Source organism: Salmo trutta, chromosome 34 (genome assembly GCF_901001165.1).
Source record: "Salmo trutta chromosome 34, fSalTru1.1, whole genome shotgun sequence".
In the NCBI taxonomy this organism is placed as follows: domain Eukaryota; kingdom Metazoa; phylum Chordata; class Actinopteri; order Salmoniformes; family Salmonidae; genus Salmo; species Salmo trutta.
In genome coordinates this window covers 31,812,987-31,825,261 of record NC_042990.1, presented here as the reverse complement: position 1 = coordinate 31,825,261, position 12,275 = coordinate 31,812,987, and the positions used below count along the sequence as shown (strand labels likewise).

The 12,275-nt window shown below is 44.2% G+C and overlaps 1 protein-coding gene across 7 annotated transcripts in view; it reads left to right on the top strand.

Annotated features, from left to right (window-relative positions):
- Window positions 1–12,275, top strand: part of LOC115174032 (engulfment and cell motility protein 1) — a 163,580-nt gene that overhangs the window by 47,232 nt on the left and 104,073 nt on the right. For all 7 annotated transcript variants that reach the window (XM_029732639.1, XM_029732635.1, XM_029732637.1 and 4 more), the window contains 5 exons: window positions 4,724–4,861; window positions 9,493–9,533; window positions 9,714–9,786; window positions 9,906–9,956; window positions 11,459–11,628. In XM_029732639.1, coding sequence (XP_029588499.1) covers window positions 4,784–4,861; window positions 9,493–9,533; window positions 9,714–9,786; window positions 9,906–9,956; window positions 11,459–11,628 — 413 coding nt within the window. In that variant the 5' untranslated portion in view covers window positions 4,724–4,783. The remainder of the gene's footprint in view (window positions 1–4,723; window positions 4,862–9,492; window positions 9,534–9,713; window positions 9,787–9,905; window positions 9,957–11,458; window positions 11,629–12,275) is intronic.

The window sequence follows — 12,275 nt, the reverse complement described above, 5'->3', positions numbered from 1 at the left end:
TCTCTCGGTCTCTCTCTCTTTGCCGCCCTCCGCTTTCCTAGAGCGGAGGACAAGAACACAATTTTCTCTGAATGAGCATAAACAAGGGAGAGGCATGAACGGAGAGAGTCAGTGATTTCAGTGAGGAGCCTGGTTTCATCAACACAGACCGCTGCAGGTCTGGAAGGCCACAGACACGTTGGCCTGTGACGGTAAATTAATAACCGTGTAAAAATGACCGTGTAACTAACGGTTACAGATTACGACCATGAAAATAAAATAACCGGCAAAACCGTTTTAAAAAAGCCTACATTAATTTTTGGAAAAAACACATTTATTTCTGAACTTTCTTTTTTCACGTAGATCAACTTGCCCTAATAGCAGGCATACTGATTTGCGTGTCGAAATAGGATCCCTATTAAAAATATCTATATTTGCAGAAACAGTAACAGACAAGGTAGGCATATATTTTTATTTAGAAAATGCAATTGATCTTCTCCAATCTGACATTTCTAAATTTGTATACTAGACTAATATTTAGAGGTAGTAATAACTTGAATAATAATTAAATGATACTGATAATAACAGTGTAATGGAAATAATTAAGTTGCAGAGAAAGGCTGTCTTTTTGAGTCACAGCCCTACACACACACACACACACACACACACACACACACGTCCACTGAAGGCTGTTTCTCAAAGTTGTCATTATACACACTCCAATGTTTAAACCGAGAGGCCGTTATTTCCCTCAGATTTATTTGAATGGTGTAAAAAAGACTGGTGGTTCTTATGAATTTCAGTAAATTCAAATGACAGCAAACAAAAGGTGACTGACTGCCTTTGTGATACCCTGGATGGAAGTAAAGATGCAGCTAGCTAGTGTCTACTGAAGCTATGGCTCCCATGGCAACGGGCCCTGAACAAGGGCTGTGCTTATTATGGGGTGAGCTACACAGTCACAGTACACCAGACCAGGCAGATGACATGACGACTGTCTTTTTGGAATAAACTGCATGGGGAGAGGGACGTAAGGTTGGAATAAACTGCATGGGGAGAGGGACGTAAGGTTGGAATAAACTGCATGGGGAGAGGGACGTAGTTGGAATAAACTGCATGGGGAGAGGGACGTAGTTGGAATAAACTGCATGGGGAGAGGGACGTAGTTGGAATAAACTGCATGGGGAGAGAGACGTAGTTGGAATAAACTGCATGGGAAGAGGGACGTAGTTGGAATAAACTGCATGGGGAGAGGGACGTAGTTGGAATAAACTGCATGGGGAGAGGGACGTAGTTGGAATAAACTGCATGGGGAGAGGGACGTAGTTGGAATAAACTGCATGGGGAGAGGGACGTAAGGTTGGAATAAACTGCATGGGGAGAGAGACGTAGTTGGAATAAACTGCATGGGGAGAGGGACGTAGTTGGAATAAACTGCATGGGGAGAGGGACGTAGTTGGAATAAACTGCATGGGGAGAGGGACGTAAGGTTGGAATAAACTGCATGGGGAGAGGGACGTATGGTTGGAATAAACTGCATGGGGAGAGGGACGTAAGGTTGGAATAAACTGCATGGGGAGAGGGACGTAAGGTTGGAATAAACTGCATGGGGAGAGAGACGTAGTTGGAATAAACTGCATGGGGAGAGGGACGTAAGGTTGGAATAAACTGCATGGGGAGAGAGATGTAGTTGGAATAAACTGCATGGGGAGAGGGACGTAAGGTTGGAATAAACTGCATGGGGAGAGGGACGTAAGGTTGGAATAAACTGCATGGGGAGAGGGACGTAGTTGGAATAAACTGCATGGGGAGAGAGACGTAGTTGGAATAAACTGCATGGGGAGAGGGACGTAAGGTTGGAATAAACTGCATGGGGAGAGAGACGTAGTTGGAATAAACTGCATGGGGAGAGGGACGTAAGGTTGGAATAAACTGCATGGGGAGAGGGACGTAGTTGGAATAAACTGCATGGGGAGAGGGAAAGCGGGAGAGAGGGACGTAGGGAAGGTTTGAATAAACAGAGCGAGAGTGAGCGACGAAGGCTCCACACGTGTGCATCCCAAATGGCACCCTATTCCTATAGTACACTAATAGGGCCCTGGTCAAAAGTTCAGGAAATAGGGTGCCAATTGGGATGCAAACCTTCACTACATAGTGCACTTCTTTTGACCAGAGCTCTAATGGGCCCTGGTTAAATGTAGTGCAGCTCATAGGGAAAAGGGTGGTATTGTTTCCTCCCATGGGGGACTGGGTCCATGTGAAAGAGGATTAAATATGTAAAGGGGCTTCTCCTTTAGGAGTGAAGATGATCCAGACTGAAATACTGAATAAATAACAGTGTTGCTTGGCTGGGTTTTACATATCTACATATGTAAAGTGCTCGGTATACTGTCTCTGTCCCAAATGGGACCCCTATTCCCTGTGTAGTGCACTACTTTTGACCAGAGCCCATTGGTTAGGGGGCAAAAGTAGTGCACTACCTAAGGAATAGGGTGTCATTTGGTACGTATTCTATATCTACAGTACTCCGTATACACTATTTCCATTTTGGATGGACATTTGGTGTCGTCATATGATGAAGTCCTCACTTGTGGTTTGAAATCAAATATTCCGTTGTCTGTGTCCGTTCTTGTCTGAGTGCAGACGGCAACTTAACCAGTCTTATCTGAGAAAGCCAGGGGGAATCAGACCATCTCTCCATCCATCTCTCTCTCTGCTAAACCTCTTCCTTTCTGCTTTCTCAGTAATACTCTGCGCTTTTATCCCTGGCCTGAGTCACGCAGGATTACTGTTCACTGCCAGGTGTGTGTGTCTCTCAGAGAGAAAATGTGTGTGTCTGAGTGAGCATGAGTGTGTGCACACAAGTGTACGTGTCAGTTGTGTGTGTAAGAGAGTTGTGGGTGTGAGAGGTGTGTGTGTGTGTGTGTGTGTGTGAGAATTGTGGGTGTCTGCTAATGCTCCTCAGGCCTGTAACACCTCTGATGCTGCCTGCCCTGTGTGTCACACCACTGCTCTTATCACCCAGAGCCAAGCACGACACACCCTGGCCCCTGGAGATGAGCTGCTGCGGTCAGGTTTAGTAGCATCACCACTGTGGAGGCCCACTCTTACTCTTTCTGTTATGCTGTAGTTTAATATCTTGGGTATCGTACATACAGACTATTGTGGAAAAAGTTTTTCGCAGTGAACTGCTTGATGACAGTTTCTTTGTCAATCGATTTGTTTGTTTACAATTTGTCGGTACTATTTGTTGGTACAGTGTTCTGGTTGTGCCCAATTACTCCCTATATACACCCAGTGTACAAAACATTAGGAACACCTGCTCTTTCCATGACATAGACTGACCAGGTGAATCCAGGTGAAAGCTATGGTCCCTTATTGATGTCACTTGTTAAATCCACTTCAATCACTGTCGATGAAGGGGAAGAGACAGGTTAAAGACAGATTTTTAAGCCTTGCGACAATTGAGACATGGATTGCGTATGTGCGCCATTCAGAGGGTGAACGGACAAGACAAAATATTGAAGTGTCTTTGAACGTGGTATGGTAGTTGGTGTTACGTGCATAGGTTTGTATCAAGAACTGCAATGCTGCTGGGTTTTTCATACTCAACAGTTTCCTGTGTGTATCAAGAATGGTCCACCAACCAAAGGACATCCAGCAAACATGACACAACTGTGGGAAGCATTTGAGTCTACATGGGCCAGCATCCCTGTGGAACGCTTTCGACAGCTGGTAGAGTCCATGCCCCGATGAATTGAGGCTGTTCTGAGGGCAAAAGGGAGTGCAAGTCAATATTAGGAAGGTGTTCCTAATGTTTTGTGCACTACTTTTGACCAGAGCTCTATGGTGCAATTTGGGATGCAGAACAAGCCAACTGCACTTTTGCTATTGCAATATTTGGCCTGATCTGTGATCTGTATAAGTGAGTGTAACGCACACCCTCAAGGAAGCTGTGCCCTAGTCAGTGGTGTAAAGTACTTCAGTAAAAATACTATAAAGTACTACTTAAGTTGTTTTTGGGGATATCTGTACTTTGCTATTTATACCATTACTTTACTACATTCCTAAATAAAATGATGTACTTTTTACTCCATACATTTTCCCTGACACCCAAAAGTACTTGTTACATTTTGAATGCTTAGCAGGACAAGGAAATGGTTTAATTCAAGAGAACGTCCCTGGTTATCCCTACTGCATCTATCTGGCAGACTCACTAAAAACAAATGCTTTGTTGGTAAATGATGTGTTGGAGTGTGCCCCCTGGCCATCTGTACATATTTATATTTTTAAATGTGTGCTGTCTGGTTTGCTTAATATACGGAATGTACAATTATTTATACATTTACTTTTGATACTTAAGTATATTTAAAACCAAATACTTTTAGACTTTTACTCAAGTAGTATTTTACTGGGTGACTTTCACTTTTACTTGAGTCATTTTCTATTAAGGTATCTATACTTTTACTGAAGTTATCTTTACTTTTTCTCAAGTATGACAATTGGGTACTTTTTTCATCATAACTCTCATTAATATTTCATCACTGACCTTGTGAACTTTTGAATATTGATGTCACTAGGTTTCAGTATAGACTGTGTGAGTGTGCCTCTTCGTGCAGTGGATTGGATTACTACTGTATCAGCAACACATTTAGAATTTCTGAGCAAATGGATCAATTCTAGTCTATTCTATTATATTCTGTCCATTAACGTGACCCCCTCTGTCTGTTTCTCTCCCCTCCAGGTTTGGATGAGAGCTCCTCAGTGAGACAGTGAGGTACCTCCATACCTCTCCACCGCCATCATGCCACCGCCCTCCGACATCGTCAAGGTGGCCATTGAGTGGCCAGGGGCCTTCCCTAAGCTCATGGAGATAGACCAGGTCAGTGCCTGATCAAAAAGAAAGGTCCATTGCCCAATAGACAACCAGTGGCGTTATTCCTATGTGATGCTAGTTCTGTGACTGACTGATTAGTGCAGACACGAGTCTTGTTCACAGGGCCTAGAGCAGCATTCCCCAACTGGCGGCCGGCCCGCAGGTGGTTTTATTTGATCCCCCAAGTTTTCTGAGCAAAACAATGACTGTGAGGTTAAAGTGCAGAGTGTCAGATCTAATTTGAGAGTATTTTCATCTATATCGGGTGAACCGTTTAGAAATTACAGCACTTTTTGCACATAGTCTCCACATTTTAGGGGACCAAAAGTATTGGGACAAATTCACTTATCTGCGTTATAGTAGTAAAAATGCAGTATTTGGTCCCATATTCATAACATGCAATGACTACATCAAGCTTGTGACTACAAATTTGTTGGATGCATTTGCATTTTCCTACCGCCCTCTATCTCTCCCTCTATCTCTCCCTCCCACCCTCCCTCCCTCTATCTCTCCCTCCCACCCTCCCTCCCTCTATCTCTCCCTCCCACCCTCCCTCCCTCTATCTCTCTCCCCCACCCTCTCTCCCTCTCTCTCTCCCTCCCTCCCTCCCTCTCTCCTCTCTCCTCTCTCCTCCCTCCCTCTATCCCTCCTCCATCCCTCTATCCCTCCTCCATCCCTCTCTCCCTCTCTCCCTCCCTCCATCTCTCCCTCCCTCCATCTCTCCCTCTATCGCTCCTCCCTCTATCTCTCCGCCCTCCCTATGTCTCCCAGCACCTCTCTGATTCAGAGGGGTTGGGTTAAATGCGGAAGACACATTTCAGTTGAATACATTGTTGTACAACTGACTCGGTATCCCCCTTTCCCTTTACTCTCCTCCCTTTCTTCTCCCCTCCCTCTCTTTTCCTCACCTCTCTCTCTTTTCCTCCCTCTCTCTTCTCCCTCGCTTTCCTCTCCTCCCTCTCTCTCACCTCCCTCCCTCTATCTCTACTCTCCTCCATCTCTACTCTCCTCCTCCTCACCTCCCTCCATCTCCTCTCCCTCACCCCTCCCCTTCTATCTCTCCTCCCTCTCTACTCTCCTCCCTCCCTCTCATCCCCCTCATCTCTCCTCCCTCCCTCCCTCTCATCCCTCTCTACTCTCCTCCCTCCCTCTCATCCCTCTCTACTCTCCTCCCTCCCTCTATCTCTCATCCCTCCCTCCCTCCCTCTCATCCCTCCCTCCCTCCCTCTCATCCCTCCCTCCCTCCCTCACTCCCTCCCTCCCTCACTCCCTCTCTACTCTCCTCCCTCCCTCCCTCTCCCTCCCTCCCTCCCTCTACTCTCCTCCCTCCCTCCCTCCCTCCCTCCCCTCTCCTCCCTCCCTCCCATCTCCTCCCTCCCTCCCTCCCTCTACTCTCCTCCCTCCCTCCCTCCCTCCCATCCCCCTCTCCATCTCCCCTCCCTCTACTCTACTCTCCTCCCTCCCTCCCTCTACTCTACTCTCCTGCCTCTACTCTACTCTCCTCCCTCTACTCTACTCTCCTCCCTCTACTCTCCTCCCTCTACTCTCCTCCCTCTATCTCTCCTCCCTCCATCTCTCCATATCACCTCTCCTCTGTGGCCTCTGTACTTTAGCAGCAAATGCCTGCCTGCCTCCATTGGAGACTGAGTCACTCTTACTGTGTTAAACCAGCTCCGCTCAGTGCTCTGGAGCCCATTGAGACTAGCTCTGCATAAATCTAAAGAGCCTCTTCAGAGAGAACTTCTGCGTCACTCCATCATGCAGCACCACATTTGCTGCTACCCAAACATTTGCTTGTTTAGCGTCAGAAGGCTGCTACCCAAACATTTGCTTGTTTAGCGTCAGAGAATTGATCTAAGTACTGAACATGCTAATGAGATAACGCTAGCTAGAGGGGCTGGAGCAGCTGGGAGGGAGTAAGCCTCTGACCTGGGGGTAAGGGTAGAGGGGGGTGGGGGAGAAGAGAGCTGGGGTGCCAACGGACATGTCGCCCACTTTTTGCTGCTAAGTTTTTGTGCATGTGTTTCCATGCATGTTTACACTAAAATTAATACTTTAGCATGGAACGAATTGCAAAAATCACTGAAGCTGCAGACTCATATTCTCCCTCACTAACTTTAAACATCAGCTGTCAGAGTAGCTTACTGATCATTGCACCTGTACATAGCTCATCTGTCAATAGCCCATCCAACTACCTCATCCCCATATTGTTATTTCTTTTTTTGCTCCTTTGCACCCCAGTATCTCTACTTGCACATTCATCTTCTGCACGTCTATCACTCCTGTGTTTAATTGCTAAATTGTAATTATTTCGCCGCTATGGCCTATTTATTGCCTTACCTCCCTAATCTTACCTCATTTGCACACACTGTATGTAGACTTTTCTATTGGGTTATTGACTGTACGTTTGTTTATTCCATGTGTAACTCTGTTGTTTGTGTCGCACTGCTTTGCTTTATCTTGGCCAGGTCGCAGTTGTAAAGGAGAACTTGTTCTCAGCTAGCCTACCTGGTTAAATAAAGGACTTGTTCTCAGCTAGCCTACCTGGTTAAATAAAGGACTTGTTCTCAGCTAGCCTACCTGGTTAAATAAAGGACTTGTTCTCAGCTAGCCTACCTGGTTAAATAAATGTGAAATAAATAAATAAAATACCGGCTGTCACTAAAACTCACAACTCCTCCAAAAACACACAATGCACCCCCTCCCTATGTCCCTTCTGTCTGGAGAGGGACTTCATAGTTATACACGATACCATTGAAATCTTTTATGGAACTATAATGATGTGCAGATGGTTGTTGATTCAACAGCAGAACATCTGGTGTGCATCCCAAATGGCACCCTGGTCAAAAGTAGTGCACTACGTAGGGAATAGGGAGCCATTTGGGACCTAGAGCTGTTTTGACATAGGGTTTGGACCATGCTGTCCAGCTCCTCGACCACTGTACCACTCCGCCCTGCATGATGTTCTAAACGTAGACTGGTCCCAGATCTGTTTGTGCCATCTTGCCAACTGGCGTGACAATGACCATATGTGTTGGCAAGATGGCACAAACAGATCTGGGAATGCTCTGTGGTTCTATTTGAATTCATCTCATATAATATAAAGTCATTGTTCCCCCACTTCCATTGAAGTAGCTGTACTTAAAGAAGTAGCTGTACTTAACCTCTATGGGACGCAAGCGTCCCACCCCTGGTACACCCTATCAACAACAGGTGAAATATCAAGAGCGCCAAATTAGAAAACAATTAAATGTCATAATTCAGATTTCTCAAACATACAACTATCTTACACCATTTGAAAGATAAACATCTCCTTAATCTAACCACGTTGTCCGATTTCAAAAAGGCTTTACGGCGAAAGCATAAAGTTAGATTATGTTAGGACAGTACATTGAAAATAGCTGTGTGTAATGTTTTGTCAATGCAAAGACACGCGTCACCAAAAGCAGAAAACCAGCTAAAATTATGCACTAACCTTTGACAATCTCCATCAGATGACACTCCTAGGACATTATGTTAGACAATACATGCATTTTTAGTTCTATCAAGTTCATATTTATATCCAAAAACAGCGTTTTACTATGGCGTTGATGTTGAGGAAATCTTTTCCCTCCAATACCGCCAGTCAAATCAGCACAACAAATTAAATAATTACTATTCGAAAACATTGGTAAAATATTATATTGTCATTCAAAGAATTATAGATTTACATCTCTTGAACGCAACCAGATTGCCAGATTTAAAAATAACCTTACTGGGAAATCACACTTTGCAATAATCTGAGCACTGCGCCCAGAAAAATACGCTTTGCGATACAGACTAACCGCCATGTTGGAGAGATCTAAAATCGAAAATTCTATGTAAATAATCCATTACCTTTGATTCTCTTCATCAGATGTCACTTCCAGGAATCCCAGGTCCATAACAAATGTAGTTTTGTTTGAAAAAGCTCATAATTTATGTCCAAAAAGCTCCGTGATGTTAGCACATGATCTAAGCCCCCCGGACTTCTCTTCATGAAAGAGGGGAGAAAAAATATTTACGTTCGTTCAAACATGTCAAACGTTGTATAGCATAAATCATTAGGGCCTTTTTCAACCAGAACATAAATAATATTCAAGACGGACGATTGCATTCTCTTTTTAAAACATATTGGAACGAGAGTACCCAACATGAACTCGCGTGCCAGAGTCTTGTCGGCAACCACCGTTCCAAGGCTCTTGTTCGGTCAGATCTCATAGTATAAGACTCAAACCACTTTGTAAAGACTGGTGACATCTAGTGGAAGCCATAGGAAGTGCTCAACGATTAATAAGCCCCTGTGTGTTTCAATGGCATAGGCTTAAAGGTAATTCAACACATCAGGTATCCGCTTCCTGTCAGAATTTTTCTCAGGGTTTTGACTGCCATATGAGTTCTGTTATACTTACAGACACCATTCAAAGAAATGTGTTTTCTATCCAAACCTGAACAATAATATGCATATTCTAGCTTCTGAGTTGGTGTAGGAGGCAGTTAAAAATGGGCACATATTTTTTTCAAAATTCTCAATACTGCCCCCTATCCCCAACAGGTATTAAAGGATATTGTGTTTTCTAATGAGGATGAACTATACTTTCTCATTCTTCTTTTCTCAGAAAAAGCCCCTCTCAGCCATTATCAAAGAAGTGTGCGAAGGGTAAGGAAATATTTGTCTCTCTCTGTCTCTGATAACCTTGAAGAAATGCTGTGTAGTTGTGTTTATGTAATGTATTTAAATAAAAATCCTACTGAGTGTTTTTATCTGCCGTTGAGAGATGCAGTGTTTTTCCAATTCAAAGCTCAAATGCGTTTTAATGTTTTACATTTTCTTCTTCAGATGGTCTTTGGGGAACCACGAAAACTTTGCTCTGCAAAATGCTGATTCCACTAATTTCTACATCACAGAAAAGGTTGGCTTCAACTTTGTTAGCTTAGGTCATATTGGACTAAACAATAATAAATAATAATCCACCTCAGCATTTAATGTTATAAATCCCACCTCTAAGTTGTCCCTCTCCTGTCTTGGCAGAATCGCAACGACATAAAGAATGGTTCTATACTGCGACTGACAACATCTCCTGTAAGTTTGGGTTATGTATTCATTAAGTTTGTCCTAAAACATACTGAAAGAGGAAGGGAGTCTTTCTTCATGGAGCTGCAATAGTTTCATGTTAAAAAGCTACATCTCCTTTTGATGTTTTTACCTTTTTCTCCATTTTAAAAGTGAAGTTGAACATCACATTCCATAGTAAAGTTAACTGGAGAATTTCAGGGTTAAGTGGAAAGACACAGTTTAGGGTTAAGTTGGGTGATGTACTACTTATTCAACTCACACAATGATTAGGCCATCATTCCTTCCTGTTTGTAACGTGATGATTGTGTTAGAAACTGAGTATTGTGACAGAGTGTCTGCCATCCCTATCATGACATCTTAGTCTCTCCTGTCCACTCCTCCTCCTCCTGCCTTCTTCCTCTAATCCCTCGGATAGATGGAGAGGCTGAGAGGTTATTCTTCCAAAGCCTGGAATAGTGTCTGCTGTTGAGGTGAAACTCTCTCCAGACAGGCCCATGCGGAGGTGTCTGGAGAGAGTCTAGGGGGGATGAAGACGAGATCCGTAACATAACTCATGCAAATTATAACAGTGAAAAAGTAACAGGGAGAACAAATAACCACAGACAACTTAAATCTACCGTCAAACACTAATGGTTTATTGTTAAACACACGGTAAAGGGGGGTGGAAGAGGGGCTGAGCTGGACCCAAGGAAAGAAACAATAATCCAAAAACACCTAGGGTATTTAGACAACAATTACCTACGGGTAGTGTATGCCCATGGGAGACTTGTCTTGGTACCCCCTTTTCCCACCAACAAACAAACAGTCATACACCACAACAAAACAATACTCACAGGTACCGGACAAATGTGACATGTAGGTGCAAAAACAAAAGAGAGATCTAGCTTTACAAAGAGAGAGATTCAGAGAATGAGTGACAGAGAGCTCGAGCTCCAGAGAAAACAACTGACTGGGGTTTTAAACCAAGGGAAAGGGGCTATGATAGGGTAAGTGGAAAGGAGCAGGTGTCTTCTGATTGGGGAATGATGATTGCCACCTGTGAGGAGGGGAGAAGGAGAGAAAAGAAATACACATACAGGATACATACACATGTTGAAAGTATCCGTAACAAGAGGGTTAGATAGATATCCATTTTTTCTCCTTCTCTGCATACTTGTTGCGACCTGGCTTATCCCTTGAAGCCAATAACAGTCCGCGCTGAAGACATGGCTGCAAAAAGGGAAGCCCTGACTTAGTTTACACATGTTGTACTATCCGCTCCATCCATAATGGAAGAAATGACACTAGTCTTTACCAGCACTTCAAGCCAGTTAAGTCAACAACTCCGCTGGCTCTGTGTACTGTGTATGTTGACTGCATAACTCTCTCCCTCTTCCCCCTTGCCAGGCCTACACTGTTCTCTGTCCTTTTAACTCCAGTCTCAGACGACGGCTCAACATGCGCATATGGTCAGTGTTTAACCCTGTCTCTCTCTGCCCTCTCCCCGGCTGTGTCCCCCTCGTCTCCAGTCTCAGATGGCGGGCCAGCTCCACGAGAGGATCCAGTCATCTAGTATGGATGCCAAGCTAGAGGCCCTAAAGGACCTGGCCAACTCTTCCAGAGACGTCACCTTCGCCCAGGAGTTCATCAACCTGGACGGCATCTCACTGCTCACACAGATGGTGGAGAGCGGTACAGAGTACGTACTTTCTTTTCTCTCCTCCCTTCTTCTCTCCTCCTTTCTCCACCTCAGACTTCTCTCCTCTGATCAATTCTTACTTCTCTCTTCTGATCAACTCTTACTTCTCTCTTCTGATCAACTCTTACTTCTCTCCTCTGATCAACTCTTACTTCTCTCCTCTGATCAACTCTTACTTCTCTCCTCTGATCAACTCTTACTTCTCTCCTCTGATCAACTCTTACTTCTCTCCTCTGATCAACTCTTACTTCTCTCCTCTGATCAACTCTTACTTCTCTCCTCTGATCAACTCTTACTTCTCTCTTCTGATCAACTCTTACTTCTCTCCTCTGATCAACTCTTACTTCTCTCCTCTGATCAACTCTTACTTCTCTCCTCTGATCAACTCTTACTTCTCTCCTCTGATCAACTCTTACTTCTCTCCTCTGATCAACTCTTACTGTAGTATAGTCTCCTGTAAATTACAGTTAGCTGACTTGCCCCCAGTAAAAGCCACCGAGTTACATATTCTCATCTCCTATCTGTCAACTTGTCTATGGAGTGGATGGGCTCTGAGGTTCTATGTGGAGGATTTAGTACCACAGGGTGACGTGGTCTGTACCAGGGTCAGTCCCAGTGTGCTACACAGTACTACAGACAACCCTAGG